Source organism: Leuresthes tenuis, unplaced genomic scaffold (genome assembly GCF_036924035.1).
Source record: "Leuresthes tenuis unplaced genomic scaffold, fLeuTen1.0.hap1 SCAF_19, whole genome shotgun sequence".
NCBI lineage: Eukaryota > Metazoa > Chordata > Actinopteri > Atheriniformes > Atherinopsidae > Leuresthes > Leuresthes tenuis.
In genome coordinates, this window is record NW_027325373.1 from 27,887,196 (window position 1) to 27,912,762 (window position 25,567).

The 25,567-nt window shown below is 38.4% G+C and overlaps 1 protein-coding gene and 1 long non-coding RNA gene across 2 annotated transcripts; one reads left to right on the forward strand and one right to left on the reverse strand.

Moving 5' to 3' along the window:
- The first annotated feature begins 4,062 nt into the window (after positions 1–4,062).
- LOC140276843 (uncharacterized) lies at positions 4,063–7,712 on the forward strand. The gene is made up of 2 exons (XR_011909056.1): positions 4,063–4,394; positions 7,243–7,712. It is a non-coding gene; the product is annotated as an uncharacterized lncRNA (long non-coding RNA).
- A 371-nt stretch (positions 7,713–8,083) lies between these two features.
- tbc1d13 (TBC1 domain family, member 13) lies at positions 8,084–25,025 on the reverse strand. Its single transcript, XM_072371674.1, has 12 exons — positions 24,885–25,025; positions 21,628–21,701; positions 21,496–21,536; positions 20,515–20,576; positions 19,600–19,699; positions 17,115–17,197; positions 16,716–16,875; positions 14,098–14,308; positions 13,675–13,838; positions 13,088–13,248; positions 12,928–12,985; positions 8,084–12,802 (listed from the first exon to the last, which is right to left on the reverse strand). Exons 1-12 carry the CDS (start codon positions 24,905–24,907, stop codon positions 12,737–12,739), a joined length of 1,203 nt encoding a protein of 400 aa, XP_072227775.1. The 5' UTR covers positions 24,908–25,025; the 3' UTR covers positions 8,084–12,736.
- Positions 25,026–25,567: the final 542 nt, after the last annotated feature.

The window sequence follows — 25,567 nt, forward strand, 5'->3', positions numbered from 1 at the left end:
TCCACAGAACTGATTGATGTGTGGCAGGCTACGTAGATGGGAGGGACGTAAGTGGCTATCTTTAACTCATTTACTTGTCTTGTCTCATTTGATTTTGTGGATGTGAAACCAATCTCTGTAAGCCTCGTGGACAAGGAAGGAGTGTGCTTTTCTGTGCCAGCATGCTGAATTAAATCAGCATGGTGAGCAGGCATCTCACGTTTACAGAATCGGCAGAACGCCTTCGTGTTATATCTCACCTGAGGTCGTTTCCAGTCTTTCAATCCACTCTCTTTCTCCCACTCTTTACTATATTTCTTTCCATATTTCCCCCACTTTTCCCTCTCATAGTCACTCTCCCTGTCTGACTCCCACTTTCGTTGATCTGCATGAGTGTGGGTGTGAGTGGTTGCAAGGAAAAGGAGGTGCGGACGGGTCATGGAAAAGGACAAACGTTTGTTTTTTGTTGTTGTTTGTTTGTTTTTTGTAGAGGTCCTCCGGGGTGGGGTGGGGCGGGATGGGTACCTTCTGGGGGTACAGTAGCTCCCGGAATATGGTCGCTGCAGGCCCCGAGCCTGGTGGACATCAGCCCCTCCTGCCCTGGGTTGGCTCCCAGGTAGCGGGGATGCATATTGCAGCCAGTCCCTGTCTGCCCTCTCCGGGCTAAGTACGGTTACCATGTAGGTCCTGTGCCATGGGTGTTGCATGTTCACGCGCACACACACACACACACACACACACACACACACACACACACACACACACACACACACACACACACACACACACACACACACACACACACACACTTATTAGTCCAGTAGCATGGTCGCTAAGCAGTTGATGTATTATCATGTCGTCTCAGGTCATCTATATTCACAGCTGTGTTGTATGCGATTGCCGCTTCTTGTGCTTGTTTTTGTTTGTTTGTGTGTTTGTTTTTTCTCTGCTTGTCTGCTTTCAGGTGCTCCTGGTGGCGCTAAGGCTGGATTCCCCTCAGAGGCCATGGATTGTTGTCTGTTATGTTTTTTTTACAGGTGTAGCAGCTGGTTGTCTGGTTTTTGTTTCTATTTTTGTTCTGTTTCCTCTTCTTCTTTCCTTGTCCCCCAGTCCGGTTCAGTTCTATTACATGTCATATATTGTCAACAGAAATAAATAAATGGGCATCAAGGGGAGCTTTACATTTATAAAACTTCCCTTGGCAAAGCAAATCTGTTTGGCATCAAAGGTATTCAGACCACAATTCTGCTGCCATAATGCTGAACAGGACAAGGGGAAGAAAAAAAGGAAAAGGACAAACTATCACGTTGTTGCGTTCGTCTGTCTCGTTGTTGTGGAGACTCGAGAACTGGGAGAGGCAGAAAAGCAATCCCAAATAAGCGACACACAAAACAAGCCCAAAAACCCGCAACTGACGAGATTTTGTTGTGGATAAATGAGTAGTCAGACTCGTCCTCTTAAGGGGAATTTATTGAACAGACCGTCACAGAGACATTTCAGCATGCACGGAAATTCCCGATGACCTCAGTTTATGACATCCTCTTATACCTTTCTATATCATTCAGTGTGCATGTGCCCAAACCCAATCTCTATTCGGCGCCTGCTGTCTGAGGATGTTACTACATTTTCGTCATTATTAAGACAAGGTTCATTCTGACCTTAAACAACATCTGGTTCGAGTATTGTCAGCACACAATATGTTGTCCGAGCAGTGTCAAGGCCCTACTTTCCCACAATTTACCAGCAACTTTACAGAAAAACAAGCCCAAAGTCGCTTATAATGAGCGGACTTCGCAACTATGCACTGGTGCACAGTTTACACGGAAACTGACGTCACCTATAAAGCGGAAGTTCAATATTTTATCTTTTACATTGCGCATGTGCATTAATTTTAGAAACTTTATTGACAAATATTAGTTTAGCTACATCTCTTACTAGACAGTTGTAAATTTCGGTCCTATAGATTTTATGTCAAGGTGTGATTCAAATATTTTCAAACTACAAGACAAATCATCAAATTTCTATCACTAAATTCTCTGAAAGTACATTTTATGCATACATTTTAACCCCACACTGTACCAATCAAGAACAACAAATATATTCTGATAAAAGACAAATCTTTATTTTTTACAAAGACAGGATAACTGGTCAGTTTTATTAGACTATTTTGGTCATTTTCTAAACATACTGGAACAACGATTTTATTGGTAAATTAAATCACAAAATTCATGAAATGCACTAAAAGTCAGTTTAACACAGTCAGTGCGATTACATGCGTGCCATCAGATCGGATTAATGGCTAAATTACAATAAGATTAAGTTATTCAGTTCATGTAGACACCTTAATCTGACAAGAAATCGAATCGGATCGGGTTACTTGCGATCAAATTAAGACCCTGAGAACTCGATCCAAATGCCCACTGAACGTGCACGTAGACGACAGTGGATCGAATTGAGCGTTCTGCGCACGCTCAAGGTTTTTTCCCACGATCGTCATCCGGAAGTCGAAGGAGACGATATTACTGTTGTTGTCGCCGGAAAGAAATAAATAAAGCGATGGAGAATGCGCCGTTGTGCATAGCGTTTGTGCCATAACCAACTCATCACCAATGTAGAGGGACGTAGATTCATCTTGCTCTTGGTTCACCATCTTTCTTGAATACCTTAGTTTTGTTGGTGGTGAAGACGTCAACCGGAAGTGGCTCTATTAGCGATACTTGAAATGGGTACAGGTTCTGTGGTATGGCATGCTTTGTGCCAGTGATTTGATTCATTTACCGCCATATTTGATTAATTCACCGCCATATATCCAAGGATAATTGCCCTTGCTCAGATAAGGAGCATAACCCAAGTATAGCTATAATTGAATTAATCTCATTATGTAGACCCACAGAGTAATTTAGGTATTTACTCATGCAAAGATCTTGTTACATAAAACCATGACAAAACACTATTTTTTTCCACAGGAACCTTTCTATATCATAAATAGATGCAATTTTGCATATAAAAAATGTAATTGAATTTAAGTGAGCCGTAACCTCACCTCAATACGCCTTCTATCACCATTAAAGAGTAAATGTATGCTTTGGAATTATACTGATTATACTATACTATTTTGTTAGATTTAAAGAACTCCAGTTTTTTTAAACCTAGACATTATTTCTGACATGAAATACGTTTATCTACTCACCGAGAACAGTTTGACGAAAGTCGGCGTCCTTCAAAAGCTATTTCGAAAACTCGCGATCGTCGTATATCCATAAAACGGATTTAATGGGGCAGGGACGATCCAGCCTCTAAATAAGGCATTATCTGTCTTTATGTCACCAGTACTTTAAGAAGAATGAATGAATGAACGTGTGCTATAGCTCTGTTAGCTCATAGCTGCTGTTATGTGGCTACTTGCGGCTATAGGAGAGATAACGGAGGGATTTCTACACAGGCACTCTACTGGGACCACTTCATCCACACGCCCCCCTGGAGCACAGTTTATTTACTCCGTGCTCTGTGACAGTCGGCAAACTTCACACAGAGTTTGCTACTGCTAGTTTTGTGCAACATGGCAGGATATTTATCAGATTTTGACAATGTGAACGATGACTTTGAGTAAGATGGATGTTCTTACCGGAGTGAATGAGCTGTGTTGCAGCCATGCGTGTGGATGAAGTGGTCCCAGTAGAGGTGTGTGTAGAAATCCCTCTGTTAGCTCTCCTATAGCTGCAAGTAGCCACATAACAGCAGCTATGTGCTAACAGAGCAACATTACACATTCGTTCATTCATTCTTCTTAAAGTATTGCTGAAATAAAGACAGATAATGCCTTATTTAGAGGCTGCATTGTCCCTGCCCGATTAACTCCATTATATGGATATACGTATACACCTAAAGTAAAATAAATTAAATTTAAGATTTCTATGTAGCTCTATACCAGTGTTTCCTAATCCTGGTCCTCAAGGCATACTGCCCTGCATGTTTTCCATGTTTCCTCTATACTTGTGTAGTGAGCTGTTGTGAACACCTTGGAAGCTCGGTTAGGCTCCTCCCCCTGCCTAGGTGCAGCATCTAAGGTCTCACCTGGCTTCAGTTTCTGGAGCTCTCTCTTGCTGGTCCCTGAGGGTGGCTGGCCTGTTGTTTGTTGAGTTTGGTTTTATTTTGTTTTGACCTTATTTGCACCTTTTTGATCTTTTGAGTACTTTTGTTTTACCTTGGCCAGCTTTTCCCATCGTGTTTATTTGTTTGTAGGTTTTGAGATATTGTTTGTCTATCAATTGGGTAGTTGGTTTTGTTTGTTCTGTTGGATTTTGTTCAATCCTTATTCTGTTGTGTTTTAGGAAGTTTCTTTAGTTTCAGCGTGGATTGGGTGTCTTCAGGTGGGAGGCTAGGCACCGTGGTGAGGACCACACATCTGCATGCAAGTAGGCACTGGGGCACTTTCTATTGCATGTTGTGTGTTTGCTTTGTAATGTTGCACCCAGGTTAGTGAGAAGGGGCACTTTCCCAGTAGTCTACCTCCCACTGAGGCTCCAGTCCACTGATTTTAGTCTTCTGTTATATTTATTGTGAGAATGCTGTTCAAAAACTTCTTCCTCTTTCCAACCTAACTACTTCTGCATACTTTCAGACACCATTTAAACTTTAAAAGGGGTCACAAGACATTTCGCTATTACGAAATGGTGCAGCTTTTTCAAATATTAAGCCAATTTTGAAATATGAGTTTAAAAAAAAAAAGATTTTGGCTTTCACTTTTGGTGTTTCTAACTTAACCTTTTTTAAAATATTTAACATTTTACACAAATTTTAGGCAAATTTCGAATTTCAACTCTTTCTCCTCTTTTCAACTACTTCTACATACTTTCAGCTAGAGAAATCTTTCAAATTTTAAACGGGTCACAAGACATTCAGCTATTACCAAATGGTTCAGCTTTTTCAAATATGAAGCCAACTTTGAAATATGACAGTTTCAAAAACATGAACATTTTTGCTCCTTCTTGATTTTCATGAATGAGCAGCTAGCAGAGTGACACACTGATCATTTTCAACTTTTACTGATATTCAAACAAATCCCTCTACTAAATTCCTCTACCTTATTGCTCTACTAAAGAGCTCACATTTACAGAATTTCAGCTATGAGCCTTGAAGCGAGAGAAACCTTTCAAATGATCTCATTAACTCCAATGGAAAGTTTGGACACCAGAGACAGGTTCAGCTGTGTTCAACTCGCTGTTTTAAAATTCATTCACTCCATTGAAATAAAAACAACATTACCGCGTTCCTCTAACCCTTCTGGTTCTTCCGTTCTTTTCAAATTATTTTCCTCGCTCTTACAGTTTTCTCTCAGGTCATATTATCCAAAAAAGCCATTTCTGCAGGTTCCACCGGGAGAGAGCTCGTTAAGCTGCAGCTGCTTACACACATTCCTATCACTGTGATGACATCACTCTCCCACTCTGCAACATATTACACTGCAGCCATTTGAACTATTACTCACTTGACATTTCACCTTTATAGAATATTGTGCTAATTAAGAATCCAGCAAATGCTTTTGTAGTAAAATTCAACTGCAACATTTTCACATATTTCTGCATTGTTTCTCTTCTTTCTGCTAAATTTTCACTGTTGGTTTGGCATTTTCCTTCTTTTTCTTCTTCTTCTCTTGTTTTTAACCCTTCACCTTTTACTGCTTAGACTTCTGCATTTTTTCAAACCTTTAACCAATTCTTACCTACTTTGGCATCTTCAGGTGTCTTCATTACTTCAACCTATTTCATTTCAGCCCATTGTCTCTTTTCTCCAGTTTTCTGCCTTCATCCAGTTCCAGCTCCTTTAAAAAATACCTTTCACAACAGTACCTTCCAACTGCCAATCCTTTTTGCATTTTTCTTATTTTTTCTGTACTTTCCTGCCTTCATCCAGCTCCTAGTTCCTTTACAAAATACCTTTCAGGCATTTTGAAGCTTCAGCTAATAACCTTTTGCTAAATTTTCACTATTTTCAGCTTTTTTAGCTTGGTCAGCTATCCCCATTCAGCTCTTCAGGATTCTCACTGCTGATTCGCAGGAACAGCTCTTTCTAGTTAAGATTTTGTGTTGTAGTTGGTCATTTTAGCTCATTTATGTGAATAAAATTATCTTTCTTATACTTTGTCTGCATTTTCTTCTTTCCCAGCAGTTCTCATCCCTCATTTGTCACTTGTAGTATTCCAATCAACTTATTTTCTCATTGAACCTACTGTCTCTGCCTCCTCAGTCCTGACTTGTTGGTGGCCTTCTGCACCCATTATTGAGCACACTTCCAGACCTGGACCATATTTACACACACATTCACTCAGCCACATGCTTACAGTATCATACAGCTGCTGTGTCATCCTGTGGTTTCAAACCATGAGTATCCACAGTTATGTGCAATATATTTGCTGCTGGTGTTGTTGTTATTTTGGGAGTTAGGATTAGGGCTCCTGATGATTCTCAGCCTGATTTTCCCACAGAGGCCATAGAATGTTTTCCGTTTAGTCCTACAGCTGTAGCAGCTACTTGTCCGGTTTGTCTTATTTTTTCATCGTTTTCTCATATAATTTCTTTGCATCTGTCTTGTTTCCCTTTCAGTTTCTTTGATCTCCCTCTTCCCTTGTCCCGTCAGGTTTTGCATTAATATGTATAAAGTAGATTAACAAAAATAAATAAGTAATACTTGGGTATGAAGAGGGTCTTTATATTCATCAACCCTCCCTTGGCAAAGCAAATGTGTTTGGCTCAACATGGTATTTAGATCACTACTGCTTGCCATGATACAGAACAAGGGTAAAAAAAAAAAGAAAAAGAAATGATTCTGCCCCTTTCATCAGTGATTGTTACAGCAGTTGGCTGTAGCAATAGTCTAATGGGTTGCAGGGAGGGTGTACATAGAAATAATTTCCTATTGGATAAGGAAATGTGTTTGTAAGGGATAGGACTGGGCTTATGACTAATTGTCGATAGTTAGACTGAGCTTATATAGGTGACCGTTCTCACATACTTGTTTGAGGAGTCTATGGTCTCGTTTCGAACGCAGTGCTCTGAAGTTTGATGGTGAATGGCTGCATGGTCATTCCATCATGAGATCCAGCATGCGATCAGTAAGGGGATTTGATTAGCTGAAGCCTGCGTTTCTACTCGATATGCTGAAGTAGTGCTGACGCATGAAACGCCTCATTGATAAATTTAATTCTGTTACTGCAAAACTCTGTTCTTATGCTCCAAATGTAACACATTATTCTATTTTTTTCAGCCACACTTTTTCTCACCAAGGACACATTTTGGTGTGATTAGAGACACAGAAACACAAAGATGAAAACAGGGCAGCCATACTGTTGTGACTGGTAAGACTCAAATCTCCTCAATAATAATTAAAGCCTACTGCAGAAACACAATTTTTTATTTCACGCTCTTCCTTATTCCTCTAGCAGGTGGGATTTCTTTCATGGCCACTGTGTGTTGACATTATTTACCAATCAAATGCACATCTGAAAACATGTAAAAACATTTATACAAGTTTCAACACTGGAGACCATTACAAAAAGTGTACTTACAAAATTTAATTCATGCAAATATAGCTGACATAGGACAGAATATTGAACATCACTGCCCCCACCAACCACTCACACAAAAGCCATCAGGACAGAAATAAATACACAGTAAAAAGAGGACCATGAAGATGTAATTGGTAACAGTCCCTCAAAAGAAAAATTAAAAACACCCTTTTGTACATAAAAAAAGACCTTCAAGTGTCTGTTTTTGTCTATGAAACAGAACATTCTCAACATTTGTAAGTGGTTTGATAAAGCTAAGACACATTTCAAAATATCAACTATTTCTTTTTAAGCCATGTCAAGTAAGAAAACACTGTGACGCGGTCTTTCACTGCACCCACAGGTTGTAGCACAGCACAAACCAAAGTCCAAAAGTTTATGTTGTTCTAAAATGTGCGATATCTCCCAGGGAACAAAAACAGCTTAAGGTCCTTATCTCCTTATATATGTAGCATACAGTTTTTCTATCTGGTTTCTTCCATGTACATATGCAAATATTTATCATTAACAAATACAGATATGTAGTGTTTTTGGGGGGGGTTTGTGGTAACCTAGGGCTTGCAGTTGATCATGGGTATTTTGATGCCTTAAGATAACCAAATGACCAAATGCAACTTCAAGGTTTCCACATCAGCAAAGGTAAGTGTGAGGTATATTTCATTTGTCCATGTCTGCAAGGCTCCCATAGTCCATAATTTACGACTGTACTGAGAGTAGTCTTGACACTCTTTCCACATACCTTATCTATGTCACTGTGTATGTGCAAGGATGTGGAAATCCTGGGCCTTAGTCTAGATAAGAAGCTGCACACTGGCATCTTTTCATTTGATGTTTGGTTATTTGCACAACTAAATAAAATAACTGCTATCAGGAGCTTACCATCATGTTTTCTACAGTGCAAATGTAGCCCTACACATATAAGTTATTATTCTTCATTTGTAAAGGCATGCCCATTCTGAAGCATAACCAAAGTTCAGCAATCAGCAGGCAGTAACAACAGCTGAACAGAACTGCAAAATGGTTTTGGTCTTTCCATGGTCTGCCACAGCTGTCAACATATAATGCTTCCACATTCCACAAACTTTTCTTTTCCGGAACAGCAGGAGCTTTTCACCTCCCCTCACCCCACTGACAGTATAGAAATACTTTAGGCAAACATATGGTGGCTGCAAAAAATAAAAAATGCCTGATCAAAAGCCAGTTATTTGTTTGTCTATTCCAGATTTTTTTTTTTAAACTAAAATAAATATCTTATATATATATATGCTCCAAAGTGGAATGTTTTTGAAAAAAAAAAAACAAAGCACAGGTTTATATCAATACAGCCAAATTCCCAATGAAGCCACTTTCATTCACATATTTTTCTGTCTATTTTGTCTGATGGCCAAAAATGTCAGAAATTGTGACTGAAAAGCAGTCAACGTGTCAACTTCTGGTCGCTTAAAGCCTTTCCATAATGTTCTGCTCTATGAACATCCTGAATTTATACAAAGTCATCTAGCAAAATTACCACTCAAGTAACTTAAAGACTATGTCTCTGCAGTTCAACCATACTTGCATATATGAAGATCTCCCACAGAGAAAGTTCTAAGCGACAGAATGTCTTGAACCTTTTCTCACTAGACACACTTAGTTTACACTTTTGCATGTATACGAGGACATGGAGAGTGGTTAATTGTTGTGTTAATTGGCCAACGTCAAGCCCCAACTGTAGCTCAACTAAGCTTTACATGTAACCAGAATGACTGATAGCTCATCTGGCAAGAAAGAATTGTTCCAAGTTTTTGTTTTCAGATTTGATAAGCGATTACAATAGTGAGACGACCATTTTTCATTTGGAGAAAAAAAAAAAAAGACCATTCTAAAAAGCATTTTTACATACCATATGTAAACAGAATTTCAGCATTCACCCATGAATACAATATTTAAAGACTCCACTTTAATAGACAATCCAGTAAAATTAGATTTTGTGTTGTCAGGAAAAGTAAAGAATTTTTAATGTCTTATCCAAGAGTAAAGATTTATTTATTTTTTTTAAATACAGAAATACTTGACTTGGCCTGGAGATGGTATCCATCTGTGCTCACAGAAAAATTAATCAATAAGAAGGTGGCCATGCTTTTCACTGAACATCATCAGTCTCAATCAAAGCACTACTAACCCTAAGCTACGTTAGTCTTTCAGCTTGGATTAGAAAACTATATCTGGAATTAAATATCAACTGTTACTGTGGTCTTCAACCTTGCAAAACTCCCACAGTTACTATATCAGCTAAAGATAGGGAAGCATCATTTTCATCTGCCTTCTTTTTCAAAATTAAAATCCAAAATACCGGTTTCAATGCTAAACCAACAAAGGTTTGTAGCTGGCTTGATGCTAAATAACTGTTTGTAGCAATTAGGGATGCCATAAAGATTGATCCTTTGGTGTCAAGTCGAAATGCCAAGTATTCAAATGAAATGCAATATCTGAAAATCATCTGGCCATACAGTAAATTAGTCACTGTGAATACTTTCTATTATGAGCTCCAATAGAGCTTGGCAACCAACATCACAGAGTAGTTTTTTTTATTTTTTTTTTTTAGAGGAGACAAGAACAAAAATGAACCTAATACTTTTAAAATGTGCATGTTTACAGTGCTGACAATGACTTAAAAATGGTCGAACTAAGTTTTAAAAAGAAGGGATTATACACTTGATTTACTGTAATTCACCATTACTACTAACATTAGGTTTGTGTGGTCTGTAAATATGTGTGTACATGTATGTAACTAGGCGTTTGTCTATGCTTATGTATTTATATTATACTTCTTTCCTTTATTCTGAATTCCTGTCTGAATTCTGTCTGAAGATGTTTTTATCTCAATTAGTGCCGAGTATGGATAAAGTCATTGTAGTGGGTAACTTATTATTCATGTAGATTTTGAAAATGACAGCCAACACGTCAACTTCAATTCTATATTAGCTTCTCACCATTGGCTCCCTGTTAAATTCAGAATAGAATTTAAGATTCTTCTTCTCACATATAAAGTTCTTAATGACTGAGCTCCATCATATCTTAAAGATCTCATTGTAAGATATTTTCCTAACAGAGCACTTCGCTCCCAAACTGCAGGTTTACTTGTTGTTCCCAGAGTTTCTAAAAGTAGAATGGGAGGCAGAGCCTTCAGTTATCAGGCCCCTCTCTTGTGGAATAAGCTGCCAGTAAATGTCCGGGAAGCAGACACCCTTTCCACTTTTAAGATTAGGCTTAAAACTTTCCTTTCTGATAAAGCTTATAGTTAGGGATGGCTCAGGTAATCCTGAAACATCCCATAGTTAAGCTGCTATAGGCTTAGACTGCTGGGGGACCTCATCTGTCACACCTTTCCTCACTTTGCTCTCTTTTTCCCCCTGTTTAATTTCACAATTGATTTTATGTACATGTGACATTATTGTGGTTATTAACTTGTGTTTCCCTGTTCCAACAGGTATCCTTTGAATGGTGTTATGGTGTTTTTCCCCCCTCTTTTCCCTCTTTCTGTCTTCTCAAACCCCAGCTGGTCGAGGCGGATGGCCACCCTTCCTGAGTCTGGTTCTGCCAGAGGTTTCTTCCTGTTAAGGAGTCGTTCCTTTCCACAGTCTCCTTATGCAAAATCAGGATGAGAAATTCGTTTGAAGGGAAGTTTCGGTGCAATCTGTTGGTTTCTTTAGCTAGGCTACTTTCTTTGAATCGTCTCTGTATGAATTGGATTTGATCGGATTACGATTGTGTTAAAATTAATTGAACTCTAATGGGCTTGACTTGGATTGTATGTTTGAAGTGCCCTGAGATGAAATTTGTTGTGATTTGGTGGTATATATATATATAAAAACTGAATGGAATTTTATTAAATTATGTGAGAATGTATAATGCATTACTTGTTTCATGTTTCCTCTTTCCATGTTAAGCATATTGAGTTTACATGTGCTTAAAAGTGTGTTTGAAATGTGCATTAAACATTAACCAGTGTAAGACATTTAAGATGTCTTATCCTAAATCTAATCTATTGTCTTGTCCTCATTACGCCAGACATACACTTAATTCAGAGAAACTATGAAATGGTAACGGCCCCAAGAATGTATACCTACATTAAGGCTGAACAAAATCATTTTGACATCCAACAACTGATCTGGATCAAAATCTAAATTAAAACCCTACAGAACTAGGCCCCTTCTAGAAATGTTAAACAGCCATAACGTTTTGAGTAATCCTGCAAACAAACCAAGCCAAGCACAGCATTATCTTTGCCACCTTGTCAGATGGTGGGAAAGATAGTTTTTTCTTCTTCCTTTTTTAAAACCCTGATAGTAGTTACAAATAATGATACAGCAAGGCTTTCCTTGGGAGACATACTTTAGAGGTAAATTGGAAGACAAACAAACAAACAAAAGATAACTCAGTTGGTGAACTGTCAATAACAATGTTGAATTAACCAAAATAGAACCCACTATGGCAGATGAACTGTGATGTCATGTTGCCAAGCTCTATATGGTCTACTACCACAGGGACAATAATGTGATTTATAGTCATTTCTAAAGATGTTACTAATGCAGCACTTAATATGCCAGGTTCATGACTTCATATTTATTTGATCTCATTGAAAACCCAGGAACCGTCTCGTTTCACAATATTAAACAAACACATAAGGCATACATGTTTCTTACATAAATATTTTTCAACATTTAAAAATGTAAAAACCTTTAAAGAAAAGACATGCACTGTTGCTAAACACATTTAAGTATTTTCTCAGATAGATACGAGATTGCAGTGAGATTTTTGTTATAATCTTGGCTCCATTATTGAACATTTCTGGCATGACTTCACAGCAAACTAAGATTGGTAGTGTAAAATTGTTGTGGCTCCTTCTCCCTCAGATGATCACTGCAAACATCATTTCCAAGCACATGTCTCCATGGGAGAAATGGCTGTGAGAGGAGGAGGAGGAAGACATACCAAGGGAGCCTTTCCCATAATGCATGTGGAAGTAAGTATTCCCTCACTCCCCAACTGTGAGGGAGCAAATGTTTCAGCCTGTCCCCCAGGTTTTAAAGGCAGTCCCTAATGGCCAAACACCAGACAGAGTTAAAAAGCGTCCACAATATGTTTTTAACCTTCTGACTCCGACCTACCACACAGAGAAGCAGAGAAGGCTGGAGGATAAGAGGGATCAGGTTAGGAGTTATCCTGCAGCTCTTTGGCTTTGGTCAGAATGGTGTGGACATCTGAGATGGGGTAATCCTAAAAGAAAAATTAGGTAAAAAAATAAAAGAAAATACGAAAGTAAAGACATCCAAGATCAGCTGCATGGTTAAATATGAAGCTTTAAGGTTTTTGTGTCCTACTGTGCATTCTAAAAGATGTACCTGCAGTAATCTCATATTCACAGTGAAGTCTCCTGCCAGTAAGTCATCCCGGATGAGTCTATGAAGAGAAGAAGAAAAATAAATAAATAAATGATTCATAGAGTATCAGTACTCTACTGTATACTATGGGTGTACTGGAGGCACAATCTACAAGCCTCACATGAGCATGGCACAGCAGACCAGGATAAGGAAATGGAATCGGTCCTGGTCAGAAAATAGGGTGTCCCAGATGCGGATGACATCTGGCAGGAGGAATTCTTGTGATAACAAAAGGGTCAGCCAGCGGAATGTGAAATACTGCGGTTTGATGTTCTGTTCACCCTATATGGACAGGACAGAAACTGAATCAATCATTCAATCAACACAATATTTGTTACTAGCTCTAAAAAAGAGAAATTCGAAATTCAGTCACATCTGAAATATTAATAAAGCGACACATTTAAAAAAAGAAAAACTTATGGCCGAGATAGTGTACAGAGAATAAATGGGTTGCATATATAGAGCACTTATCAAGCCTTGCTGAACACTTTAGAGAGCATCCCAAGTTCACCCATTTATGTGTAAACCAGCAGAATTTTAGACACAACACTGTTCTGTCAGCAGATGATGTGCTACTTTCAAACAGCATTTATATTGGAGCATGTATGCTTTCATTTGTAATCAAGTACTGCAATTTAAAACATCCCAACTTCTTCCAAAGAAGAAGCAGTGAATAAGCACAAAAAGTTCAGAGAATGTTGGTCTTACCAGCTTGAGATAGAGCTCCAGGTCTTTGTCTTTGAGCATGGAGTACACACTCTCCATCTTGTAAGTGATGCCACACTGAGAGTCATCCAGGCTCTTGATGAAGTTGTCTCTGTTCTCCGACATCAGGTTTGTGAAACAGAAGAAGGTATCTGCTTCAGCATGCTCTGTATAACAAAGCAGTCATAATGTCAGACAATTTAATAAATTGTGAGCTCTTTCAGTGCCACACTGTCACCAACTCCACTCAATGTGACTTCAACCATAAAAAACATAATTACCTTTTTGAAAATGTCAACAGAAACTTAACTAAGCTTCAAGGAAAAGTTATTTATGGAAGAGCTTTTGATTGCGTTATTTAGCAGGTATTCCAAATAAAGTGTAGCGTGTGTGAATGTGTATGTTCTTATTTCAAATATTACAGACCTTTCCACTGGCTGTTGGGATCTGTGGCAAATGTGTAGTAAATTGGCCCAACAATCTCATTCATGCCCTGCACGTAAGCAATCCCAGGGTTGAGTTTGGCATAGATGAAGAGAATCCGCTCCACTACCTCCCAGTGTGCTTCACTGCCACTGGGTAGCACCTCATACTCATTAGATGGATACAGGTTCAAAGCCTTTCCAGGTGAGCTTACCTGGGAGAACAAGTGAAAAAAAACAAAAACTGTATACTATGATGCTAATTAGTAGTGCATGCAGCTTTTCCTTTTAAACTTACAAAGATATTTAGGCACAATCGCAAAAACGAGAATGTCAGTAAAAAGAAAATAACACTGCCCTTGTGCAAGAGTTCAAAGTACTTTGATTCCTTCAAAATGTTTTTTTTCTAAAGCAATAATCCAGCTAAGCCTGGGTTGATGTTTAACAGGCATAGTGTTAAGCATCTTAACTATCTTTCTGTACTGCCTTTGAATACTTTATTTCCGTATTAGGGCAGAGCACAAAGTATAACTGAGCACCATATAAGTGGTATAAGTAAGTGATCCTAAAACCAAGTATATGACATGATTTTTGACCTGAATGAGCAATTAGGCCCAAACTCACTCAGAATCATACCGACAGCAACATGTCAACTAAACTACCGTTCCTTTTCCAACAGTTGCTGAGACATTTCAGTCCAGACCAAAGACAGCCAACTGACCAAATAACAGACCAGTTGGTTGACATCACTTCATATACATCTAGACATATTATTTTTATTTATTTTTTTATAAATAAAATAAAATAAAAAAGCATTAGTCATTAGTCCCAAAAAGCAGTTGAGTGATACAGTCCTACAAAGGTAAATAAAAGGTAAAAGGTCCATGATTATATTACTTTTTCAATTTATCCAGGTTATACAAAGCACCTGACTGTGTTTCTCATTTTCACAAATGAATATTCTACAATTTTATACAAATATCAATATCAGTGTTGCAGACAATGCAAAAAGCAAGTTGAGACGGTCCAAGGAAGCTTATGGATGGCTGCCTGTCCTCGTATTTCTCAAAGAATCTCTGAAGTGCACGCACTCACTTTTTTTTTCTTTTTTTGGGGGAGGGAGCCGCTGGCATACCATCACCAGCTTGTCTCATTACCACTGTTTTACGGGACCAAGAGTCATCTTAAATACTTTTTTCTTTTTCAAAACTTTGTCAGCAAAAAAAAAAAAAAGAGCAAGCGACCTAACGCCATCATAATTCATTTCCGTTTTTTTCTCCATTTATGCTTGAACAAAGATAATAAAGATTCCTCAAAAACAAGCCAGCTGGAAGGAAAAGAAGAGGAACAAGGCAAACAGGAAGGTGAGGAGATCTTTATTAGCAGATCCCACATGTTTGATTAGTGGATAAAAGCCAGGAAGAATTCAGCACCATCATTGGTGCAGTTCTTTTTCTGTTTCTCTCTCCTTCTTTATATTTTTCAGCCAGACTGCAGCACAGTACATTCACTCAAACTCACTAGGTGTCAGCAGCTGTTTGGTGTGACTTATCATACTGGCACATTTTTACATTTAAAAAAAAAATAAAAAATGCATGCCTTTTACCCAAAATGCTTATAGGCTGGCAGATCTGTAAATGTCAGAGAACGTGCGTGAGGCAATTCATTTAAGGCAAAGTGAGCCAGCCCATGCGATAGATCTGATACTCAGCCATTCCATAACTCAACGTGTCCTTGAGTAATAAATTAATAACCTTGTTTGTCAAAATATACTCATGGCTGTGTGACTGTAAACACAAAATTGCAGCATATTGGGCACTAACAAAATTTTTAAAAATAATAAAATACACCGTACAAGTGTTGTAAAGCAATTTTCAGAACTTAGATAAGGTTAAAATGTGCTACATAACTCAGTGGAGTTGGATTAATGTCTAAATTACAATAAGACTGAGTTATTAAGTTCATGAACACACCTTAGTTTGACTAAAAGTTTGACCGGATTGGGTTACTCGCAGTCGGATTCTGACCCCGGGATAACTCAGTTGATAGTCACACTAAACGTGTTTGTATGATATTACTGTTGTCGTCGTCGTCGTCAGAAACAAACAAACAACGCAATGGAGAATGTGCCGTTGTGCGTCACGTTTGTGCCATAACCATATTCATCATAAACGAAATGTAGAGGGACGTAGCTTCATCTTGCTCTTTTTCGAATGCCTGAGTTAGTTGTTGGTGGTGAAGACATCAACCAGAGGTGGCTCTATTAGCGATGGTTGAAAAGGGGACAGCGCCACCTATCGTACCAGGGTATGACATGCTTTGTGCCAGTGATTCCTTTTATTCACCGCCATGTATATTTGGATAATTACCCTTGGAGCATAACCCAGCTATAGCTATAATCAAATTCATTTCATCATGTAGCCTCACTGAGTGTGGCCCATTGATCAAACTTGAGCATATATACACACCTCTAACTGTAGATGCAGATCTGTTGGAACTGCAATAATCACAGGGAACAACCCATGTTGTGTGCTTTCTGTGCAATCGAGCCTTTAGACCTTAGCATCTATCCCACCATAACCGTACAGACATATACATACACACATATTACGTGTCACTCACATTTGTGACTCCGCTGCGGTTTCGGTTTACAGTTTGTGCTTTCAAGGTAGTTTGTTCCACTCTTCGACGCAATGTCTCATAATCATTCTGAGGGTCCAGGATAAGCTGGCAAGGATATTCTGTAGGACGCTGGAAGAAAGCCATGTCTGGGTACAGCCGCCTGCAAATGTGTAAACAAACTCACATTTACATTCTGTCACATTCACCTGATCCATCAGCTGCTTGATGCAAGGTAACATATTACATATTCATTTTATGAGCTATTTTCATAATATTTCAAAATAATCATTCCTTTATGATTTTCATTTTCTATCAAATACAAACTGACAGGCTATGGATCTATTTCCATACTCTAGAGAACAATCTAAAAGATTCAGAATAGTTTTATGAAAGTCCTACCTCACATCTTTGTCAATCTGAAGTAGAATTTCATTATCTTTGAAGTAAGTATTCCATCTGCTGTCTGGGTTAGGATTTAGAGGCTAAAAAAAACAAAAACATTATGTGCAGTTCATCTCATAAGTGACCTGTTACAATATGGACACATAAAGTCCAATTTCCACTGGGGACGTAGCGGCTGCGCCCGAGCCAATGAGAGTGCACCAACCATCTCAGCAGGGTCCCAACAGCGTCTCAGCAGCTCAACAGAGCAGATTGCACCAGCAGAGGATATCCGACACAGAATCAACAAAATAAACTTCCGCCTCCTTTCAAAATAAAACTATAGTTAGAGAAATATAGAAACGGACTAGCACACTTATGATAGAAGCAGAAAAGTAGAGGATAGATGGTCAGATCAACAGGTTCTTTCACGTCGAAGAAGCAAAATAAGCCGTTTGTTGTTGTCGTTTCCTTTATACACACAGTTTATCGCGGGAACTCACACTCTCGCATGAATATGGTTGGCTCACAAGCCAGCACTTCGCTGCCATTACGCACCCGGTGGGAATTGACTGGGGGCAGAGGACAGAGCAAAACCATAGCGCAGCCGTTACGAGGCACTTAAGTGGAAATCAGCCAGTACATTTTTGACCAATTCAAACAAAATTTGGTTCTAGTTTAAAACAAATTCTAAACATTTAGACCTAAAATAAATTGATCTGGAAGCTAAAATAATGGTTTCAACAGTGATGAAGTCAAATCCAAGCAGAAAGCATGGTACATGGATCAAAACTGGATATCTTTTAATGATGGGAATATTAACCTGACTTGAGTGTGCCACTAGTGCTACTGGATGAATGATCCTGTGGTTTCCAAACATAACTGTTGCGCTAATAAGAAGAAAGCAGGTTCTCTGTTGGTTAAAAAGCTCTGAGAGTGGAAACAGACAATTCAGTTGATACTAGCCTGTTAGTCTGAATACGAAGTTCACATGGTTAAACACACATTGATTTGAATCGAGAGTTTATAACTTCTTGTAAAAGAAACTGATGAAGGTTGGGTTGCATTTTATAAACCACTGCAATGATTATCCTAAGTGCAAGATTTTTTTAGTTAAAAATTCACCAATGTAAAGCACAATTAGTCATAAAAGTCTATGTTTGAACTTATAATCTACTTGTCCTGTTGTGTGAATCACTACCCTTTTACACTGCTCCATATTAATCAAACAGATTTTGACTTCACAAGTGGAATACACAATAGACCCCACAACAGACCTCTTAAAGCATCGACTGATGTGGCACTACGCCACCTCCGTTTGGTCTATGGGAATGAACAAAAATAGAGCAATGTGCTGCAGAGTTGCACTGTGTAATAGGACATGCATCAACTGGCGCCACTGACACCAACAGGAAGTGTTATGCGGCAGCACACAGTTGTTCACACGAAGCAGTTGAGACTTTAATTATAAATTTTCTATTGTAGATGTTTATTTTTAACTAAGGAACACTTAAAAAGGAATGTTTTCATCAGTTTTCTGTTATTCAATGTTGAAAGAAGCAGAGCAACCGACATAGTTGCTAGGCTACCATCTACTAGCTGATTTCTGACTACATAGATCCTAAACTTACTAAAATAGCACAAATTGTATAGCTTACAGGCACAGTGCAGGTACCAGGTTTGTCAGCAGGTGGCACAGTTGCATCATATGGTGGGATTTAACATGAATTTCAACTTACTTTTACAATACAAAAACAAATTATATTACACAATAAAATGTTAAAAATGGTTGTATACCAAATATTCTTAAACTTCTAACTGAACAGTAAAGTATAGCCAGTCTATGTTTCTATTAAGCCCTACATACCCATTTTGCAAATATGTTTGAAATAAGACAATACTGTTAAAAGCAGGGAAGAACTGCTAAAGCACCACAAAGGGAGAGTACTAAAGGAGCAAGGATATTGTTGCATAGAGCAGGTAGGAATGACAAATGTTTTATTTAGTTCAGGGAAATAGGACAGTATGAAGAATTGCCATGTTTGTTGTAGGGCAGCACTGCACGACAAGGCACTGCGAGGAGTTCTGAATAAAAAAAAATAGGAGCACATTTGATCCCGGCATGTTCTGGCCTTAAGGGACTCTTCTTTGTGACATTCCTACTACAGTCTCTGTGTGAAAAAGGCTAGCGCTTAAGTCAAATTTTTTAGTTCTTGAGAAAAATCCACTGTATAGTGTCACCTCCTTAAGGTTGTTCTAAACGTGAAAGCAGCCAGAGGATTATCATCTGTGCTTCTATCTATGTCTTTTACGGATAAGACTTTTTTTTAGATTTGACAGGCATGATTTTAGGTAAACTATCTTGTTGTTTTTGTCTGCAGCTCTGTAATGGCACTTGACTAGGAAATGAATGCCTCTGGGAGTACAGAGGCGCTTCTTATTGTATGTAGCTTAACTGAATTAAGTCTCAGTTCATCAGAAGCACAGCAGAGACTTGACTTACATGGTCCTCCATCGTTACATCTTCTCTGGAAAGGCCCATGTTGGCTTTGGCAATGCCAGGCTGAATGATCATTTCTTTCAGGAACTGGGAGTACACCTCCCTATCAAGAGAGAAATAATAATAGTTTGGTAAAAACAATACTTTAAAAAATAATAATAAATTGATGACTAATATATTGCATTACAGAAATTCTGCACGCAGCCGTGGTTCAGTGGTTAGAGCGGGTCCAATAACCGGAAGGTTGGCGGTTCAATTCCCACTCTCGCCACTCAAAGACTGGTGAAACTGACAGCTGGAGGGGTGTCAGTCCACCTCCTTGCCACAACCGAGGTGTCCTTGAGCAAGGCACCATACCCCCATGCTCCCAGGTGCTGTGATTGGCTGTTCACTGCTCAAGTGTATGGCATCTGTCTCTGTGAGTGTGTGACCCTGTGCCTGTGTGTTCAACAACCTGGATGGGTATGTTCCCTGTAATATGCATGACAATAAATCTAATCTTATTAGAAAAATATCAAAGATTTTCACATTTAACCTTTTTTTAGACAGAAGATGTTTGTGTCTATCTGGTTTGACATAATGGTTGAAAAATACAGAGCCTTCTGGAAGCTAAAACGGGTATTTTTCACCACTTGATACAGGACTGATTTGAAACCAAAACATATCCATCAATGGCATTCATTAGAGAAAACAGTAACAGATGTGCTTCTGTTTTGCCCCCACAGCTAGCTTCACCATGCCCACTAGCGTCATCATAAGCTAACAATAATGTCCAATGTCATCTGCTATGCTGACTGATAGCACCTGCTTTAATTGTTGCCTAGTGATGCTAAGGTAGGACTTCTTAAATAATTGTAAAGCCGTGTGCAACATTAAACCTACAAGTTGTTTCATAAAAATTCAGTGTAATCCACTTACCTTTGCTTTTTGAGAAAAGACTCCCATAATTTCTGATCAAGAGGTAGAAAATTAAGAAGGATCTGAAAGTGTCAGGAAAACAGTACTTTTTAAAATTAAAGAACATTTAAAAAAAAATTCAAAATACTATTTTGAGATGTTCCACAATTCATCTCATTAGATGTTATTTCAGAAAAATGAATATATTAAAACACATTCAATCCCAAAGCATTATCACATTCAACATTTTTTTCCTCTTATGTGCAAAATAATTTTATAAACCCTCCAGCGCTGTTGGTCAGGTCACTTAGCTCAACTTTCCACAAGGGGGTGGTTTTTGTCTAAGAATCACAATTATTTAAGAGATTAGATTGTTTCATTCTATATCTGATATTAAGAACTTATCTAACAATTATAATACAGAAGCCAGAACCTAAAAACCTCATAGAAAGAAGTTTATTCAACAATATGTTCTGGGATTGATCTGCAAAAAAACCAAAAACAGGTTGAGTGGTGAAGCGGCAGACTTTTTTCTTCCTAAACTAGTTTAGCACCGACAACCCACAACACCAAGTTCCTGATCTCAAAGCAGTTTGAAAAAAGCTGTAGGTGAAACACAGTTTTATATCTCTGCTGCTATAAATGTATGAGTTAACTAATTGTTATGGACAGACAGTACATTTTAGATTCAATTTCACATGTGTAACCATATAAACTCTAAGCAATGAAAGCACAGGAGTAATCTTCCATATTGAGGGGATTTTCCTTGATGTAAAAGTTTAAACTAGATTTAATTAGTGCAAAATAAAATTTGAGCACATCTCTTCATCAACAGGTACCATTTATCAAGTAGAAGCATGCAGTTTACAATGTGTTTGTGCAATACAGGCTTATATGAATGCAACTTGGAACACATAAGTAAACTTAAGGAGGTTTAGCATCTAGGCCTGATAGTTGATCCACAGGTGTGTATGAAAGCAACACAGATGGAGGGAAACTTACTTTCCAGCAAAGTGCTCGTATGCCTCCTTCAAATGGGATTCCTGTGTTGAACAGAGCACTATTAAATAAATTTAAACAAATCAAAATACTCAAACATTACCAGCATAAAAAATAAAAAGAGATGGAAATTACCATTGAAGCACAGTTCCCTCAGTGTCTTTAAGTTTATGTTTTCCTCACTCAAGGATACTTTGAACTCTTGTATTCTGAAATGAGAAGGTGGAGGCAACAACCAATGCTTAGTAACAAAATGCCTCTTCATCTGCTAAAAGCGTCATGCGGAGCAACGCGAGGGAAAAAGATGATTGCAAAGCCAAATGCCACAGAGATGCAGAATATTTCGGCTTCAAACCTAACGAGCAAGATGAGCCCATCAACACAGACGAGCCAGTCTGACGAATTTGTTCCAAAGTGGTGGCAACACAGCAAACTCGCATGCCCACCTAAAGCATAACCACCCAACCCAGTTTTCCCAGCTGGGGAAAAAAACTGCACCTGGAGATGCCGACAGTCAACACTCACTGAGGCGTTTGGTCCACAAAGTGAATATAAACGGAACAGCGCAAAATGATGTGCGCTCACAGAATTTTTACTCAAGTGCAATTTTTGCTCACAGAGACTTAGAGTCCATTTTATTTTTTGTTTGTTTTATTTATTTATTTAGGATATTTAAACGTTCTTGAAATCACAATAGTATAAAACACAGAAATAAAAGTTTCTTGTAATTGAAAGTGTGTACATTATTCTGATATATTAGCATGTTGACAATAATATAATTTATCGGAAATAATATATCGTACAGCAAAATTTGTTATCGTCCCAGTCCTAATTCCAGCGCTATCGGTGCTATCAAGCATAATTCATTTTTTTATTGTCTCAAACAGGCTTGTATCATACAGCTCTGAGAAACCAGAGACTGCAATGATTCATTTCTCCTCCATTGTTTTCCTCCCTTTCTGCCTTTGGAATCCAGATCGGCCCACAACTGGCTGTTGCGCCGCTGCTCATTTGCATAAAGTTGAGCCTCTCTCAACGCTCATGACGTGTCGCTCAAGTCGCTCATCATCACCAGCGTACATTGAAAATGAATGACAGCTGGCTGCCGCTCAAGTCGCTTTTGATGCGAGCGCCCAGTAAGGCAGGCAGATTAACGACTCCACAGAATCGAACTACTGGGAGCCTCGATTACCATCCCGATTTATTGCCAAGAATTAGAATAGATACTCTTGTGTCTGTGCACTAATAATGACAGAAATACATAGATAAAACATTGTATACTCAATTTGCAGAAAAACACCAAACAAATGGAGTTGTCCCTAAACTGCAAACTGTTTCATGTGATTAACAGAGAATCTTATAGGGTATACTTCCCTAAATTTGAATAAAATAGAATGTGTTTTCATGTCACCCAAATTCCAAATTTAGTTACAAGCCACAATCAAGAATCGCAGACTCAGGTCTCCCGAGTGAACAAGAAGTAGCCTAACATACTGGATTGTGCAAGATAAACTACTACTTTAAAATGTAACTGCAAATAAAGACAACTATAGAGCAAATTATTTCTACAGCACACAGATAGTGGGACCATCACGTGCTTAGAAATGTGCAAAATAAGTGTACAACGCAATTCTCCACATCACAAGTAAAGCCTTCAAAGTGAATCCAGATAAATAATAATGCACCTCTAAAGCACAAAAACTGCATCTTAAAGGATTCACCAATGTATTTGATTTCATGAACACTACTCTTTGAACCACAAAAGGAAAGGAATACCTTTCCTCCACAAAATGGAGATGTACAGACAAGCAGTAGGGTTACATGAGTGCCATCGGATCGGATTAATGGCTAAATTACAATAAGAGTTATTCAGTTCATGTAAACACCTTAATCTGACAAAAACTAATCGGATCACTCGCGATCGGATTAAGACCCCGAGATAACTCGATCCAAACGTACACCAGACATGCATGTAGACGGCAGAAGCACGTGGTGGATTGGATTGAGTGTTCTGCTCATGCTCGAGATTTTTTCCCTGGATCATCACCCGGAAGTCGAAGTCGATATTACTGTTGTTGTCGCCGCCGTCAGAAAGAAAGAAACAACGCGATGGAGAATGCGCCGTTGTGCATCGCGTTTGTACCTTAACCAGCTCATCACCGATGTAGAGGGACGCAGCTTCATCTTGCTCTTCGTTTGCCAGCTTTCTCGAATACCTGAGTTTGTTGCCACCGAAAGTGGCTCTATTATCGATAGTTAAAATGGGGACAGCGCCACCTATGGTACCGGGGTATGACATGCTTTGTGCCAGTGATTCAATTCATTCACCGCCATATATCCAAGGATAATTACCCTCTGATAAGGAGCAGAACCCAACTATAGCTATAGTAGAGTTAATCTCATCATGTAGACCCACTGAAGTGGTGGGAACTGGGATTGAGCGTATATTTTAAGAGTTTTTAAAAAAATTTATCTCTTGAGTTTTTGGATACATTGTCTACATACCCCCTGCTTTAATACAGACAAGCCAAATCAATAATATTTTTAGACCTTGAAATTTGCACTCTGCATCAGCTGGTAATACAACTGGAAAACGTGTACGTTTATATTTCAATTCATAAAACAAGCAAACAAAACAAAAGTATCTGTAGCGTCTTGGAGGAGAATCAATATCTGTTCATCTTAAAATTGAAAATAAATAATCTTAAACCAGTACAGTATATAATGTTTGTGTGACGGTGGAGATGTATAATAAAATCAATAGTAATTTAAAAAAACAAAAACTATAAATGACATTTGTTCTCGAGAGATTTCCGCCACATTTTTAGGTGACTAATTTAAGTGGATTCAAAATAATTACATGGACAATTTTAGCAAAACGGTGGTCCCCATGGTTTGGCCAATTTAACATTTGCTAATAGATTGTAATTAAGTCCCAAAGGTTAAACTGGAAATAATTCCGATTTGATTGTTTGTTTTTTTACTTTTGCTCGGATATGAACATGTTGTAAGCACAAATGCCCAGCTGGATTCCAGCTAATTGTCCAGTTGGTGCTGGAGAATGTGTCACCTGATGTGCTAACAAGGAGCTAGTGTGGCTACTTAAATAAAACCCACTTACTTCATTAGCCTGAAAAGACACCTAGAGGCCCGATATCTCGAACATAAAATGTGACATCTTAAACTGAGCTCAACCATATAGTACTAGTGATTCGTCTATTTTTCAACTCCTAATCTTAGTTTGTGATTGGTTAGCTGAGCTGTTTTTGCTGCTAGCTTAACACTCGAGTCAAGGCTAGTTTTGCGTTTTTGATGCTAGCTGCTACCAACACTTTTTGGCTGTTTGTGCGCTCTGTATGATATACGGAGAAACAAACTCCGACATGTCTCACCTATTCCTGTACGCAGTAGACATGTCTAAACAGGCAACGTTGTATTCCTTTAACTGTTTCCAAACAAGAAAGAATTATTGGTCAGCGGGAAGTACTCCTGTCACTTCCGTCCTCACAGCAAAACTGTAAGCAAACACCACACGCCGCCGATTTATCTATTGCCAACGTGCATGTCACCGGGTTCGCAAATTGACACCGTTTATAGATAAAAAACTCTGCTCCAGACTTATTCCAAATTTTCGTTGTAGTACAGACTCAAATTAATATCATTAATTTTAAATATACTTTAAAGATTTCCTGAATTGTAATAGGTGTGATTGTTTTGTCCAAACGAGTAATGTGTGGCATCAAATAAGGGACGTGCTGCATCTCTTCTCTTTTGCAGCAAATCCAGTACACGGAAAAACTTCTGTCGGGCCACTGGAGGCAGTAACATTCCCAGTGTTTTATTGATATTGTACAAACAAAAAAAACTAGTATAAAAGATTTTGTTAAAATCATACAGTTAAAAAGTGAGAGTTAATGCCAAAACAATGTATATAAAACATGAAATAATACATTTATAACAAACAAAGCATAAGCAGCAAAAACATGGCAAGGCAAAAATCCTGTTACATAACGGATGACTCAAGAAAAGCCAGATGTGACTGTTAGAACCTGAGGAAGAGTGAAACTATATTTAA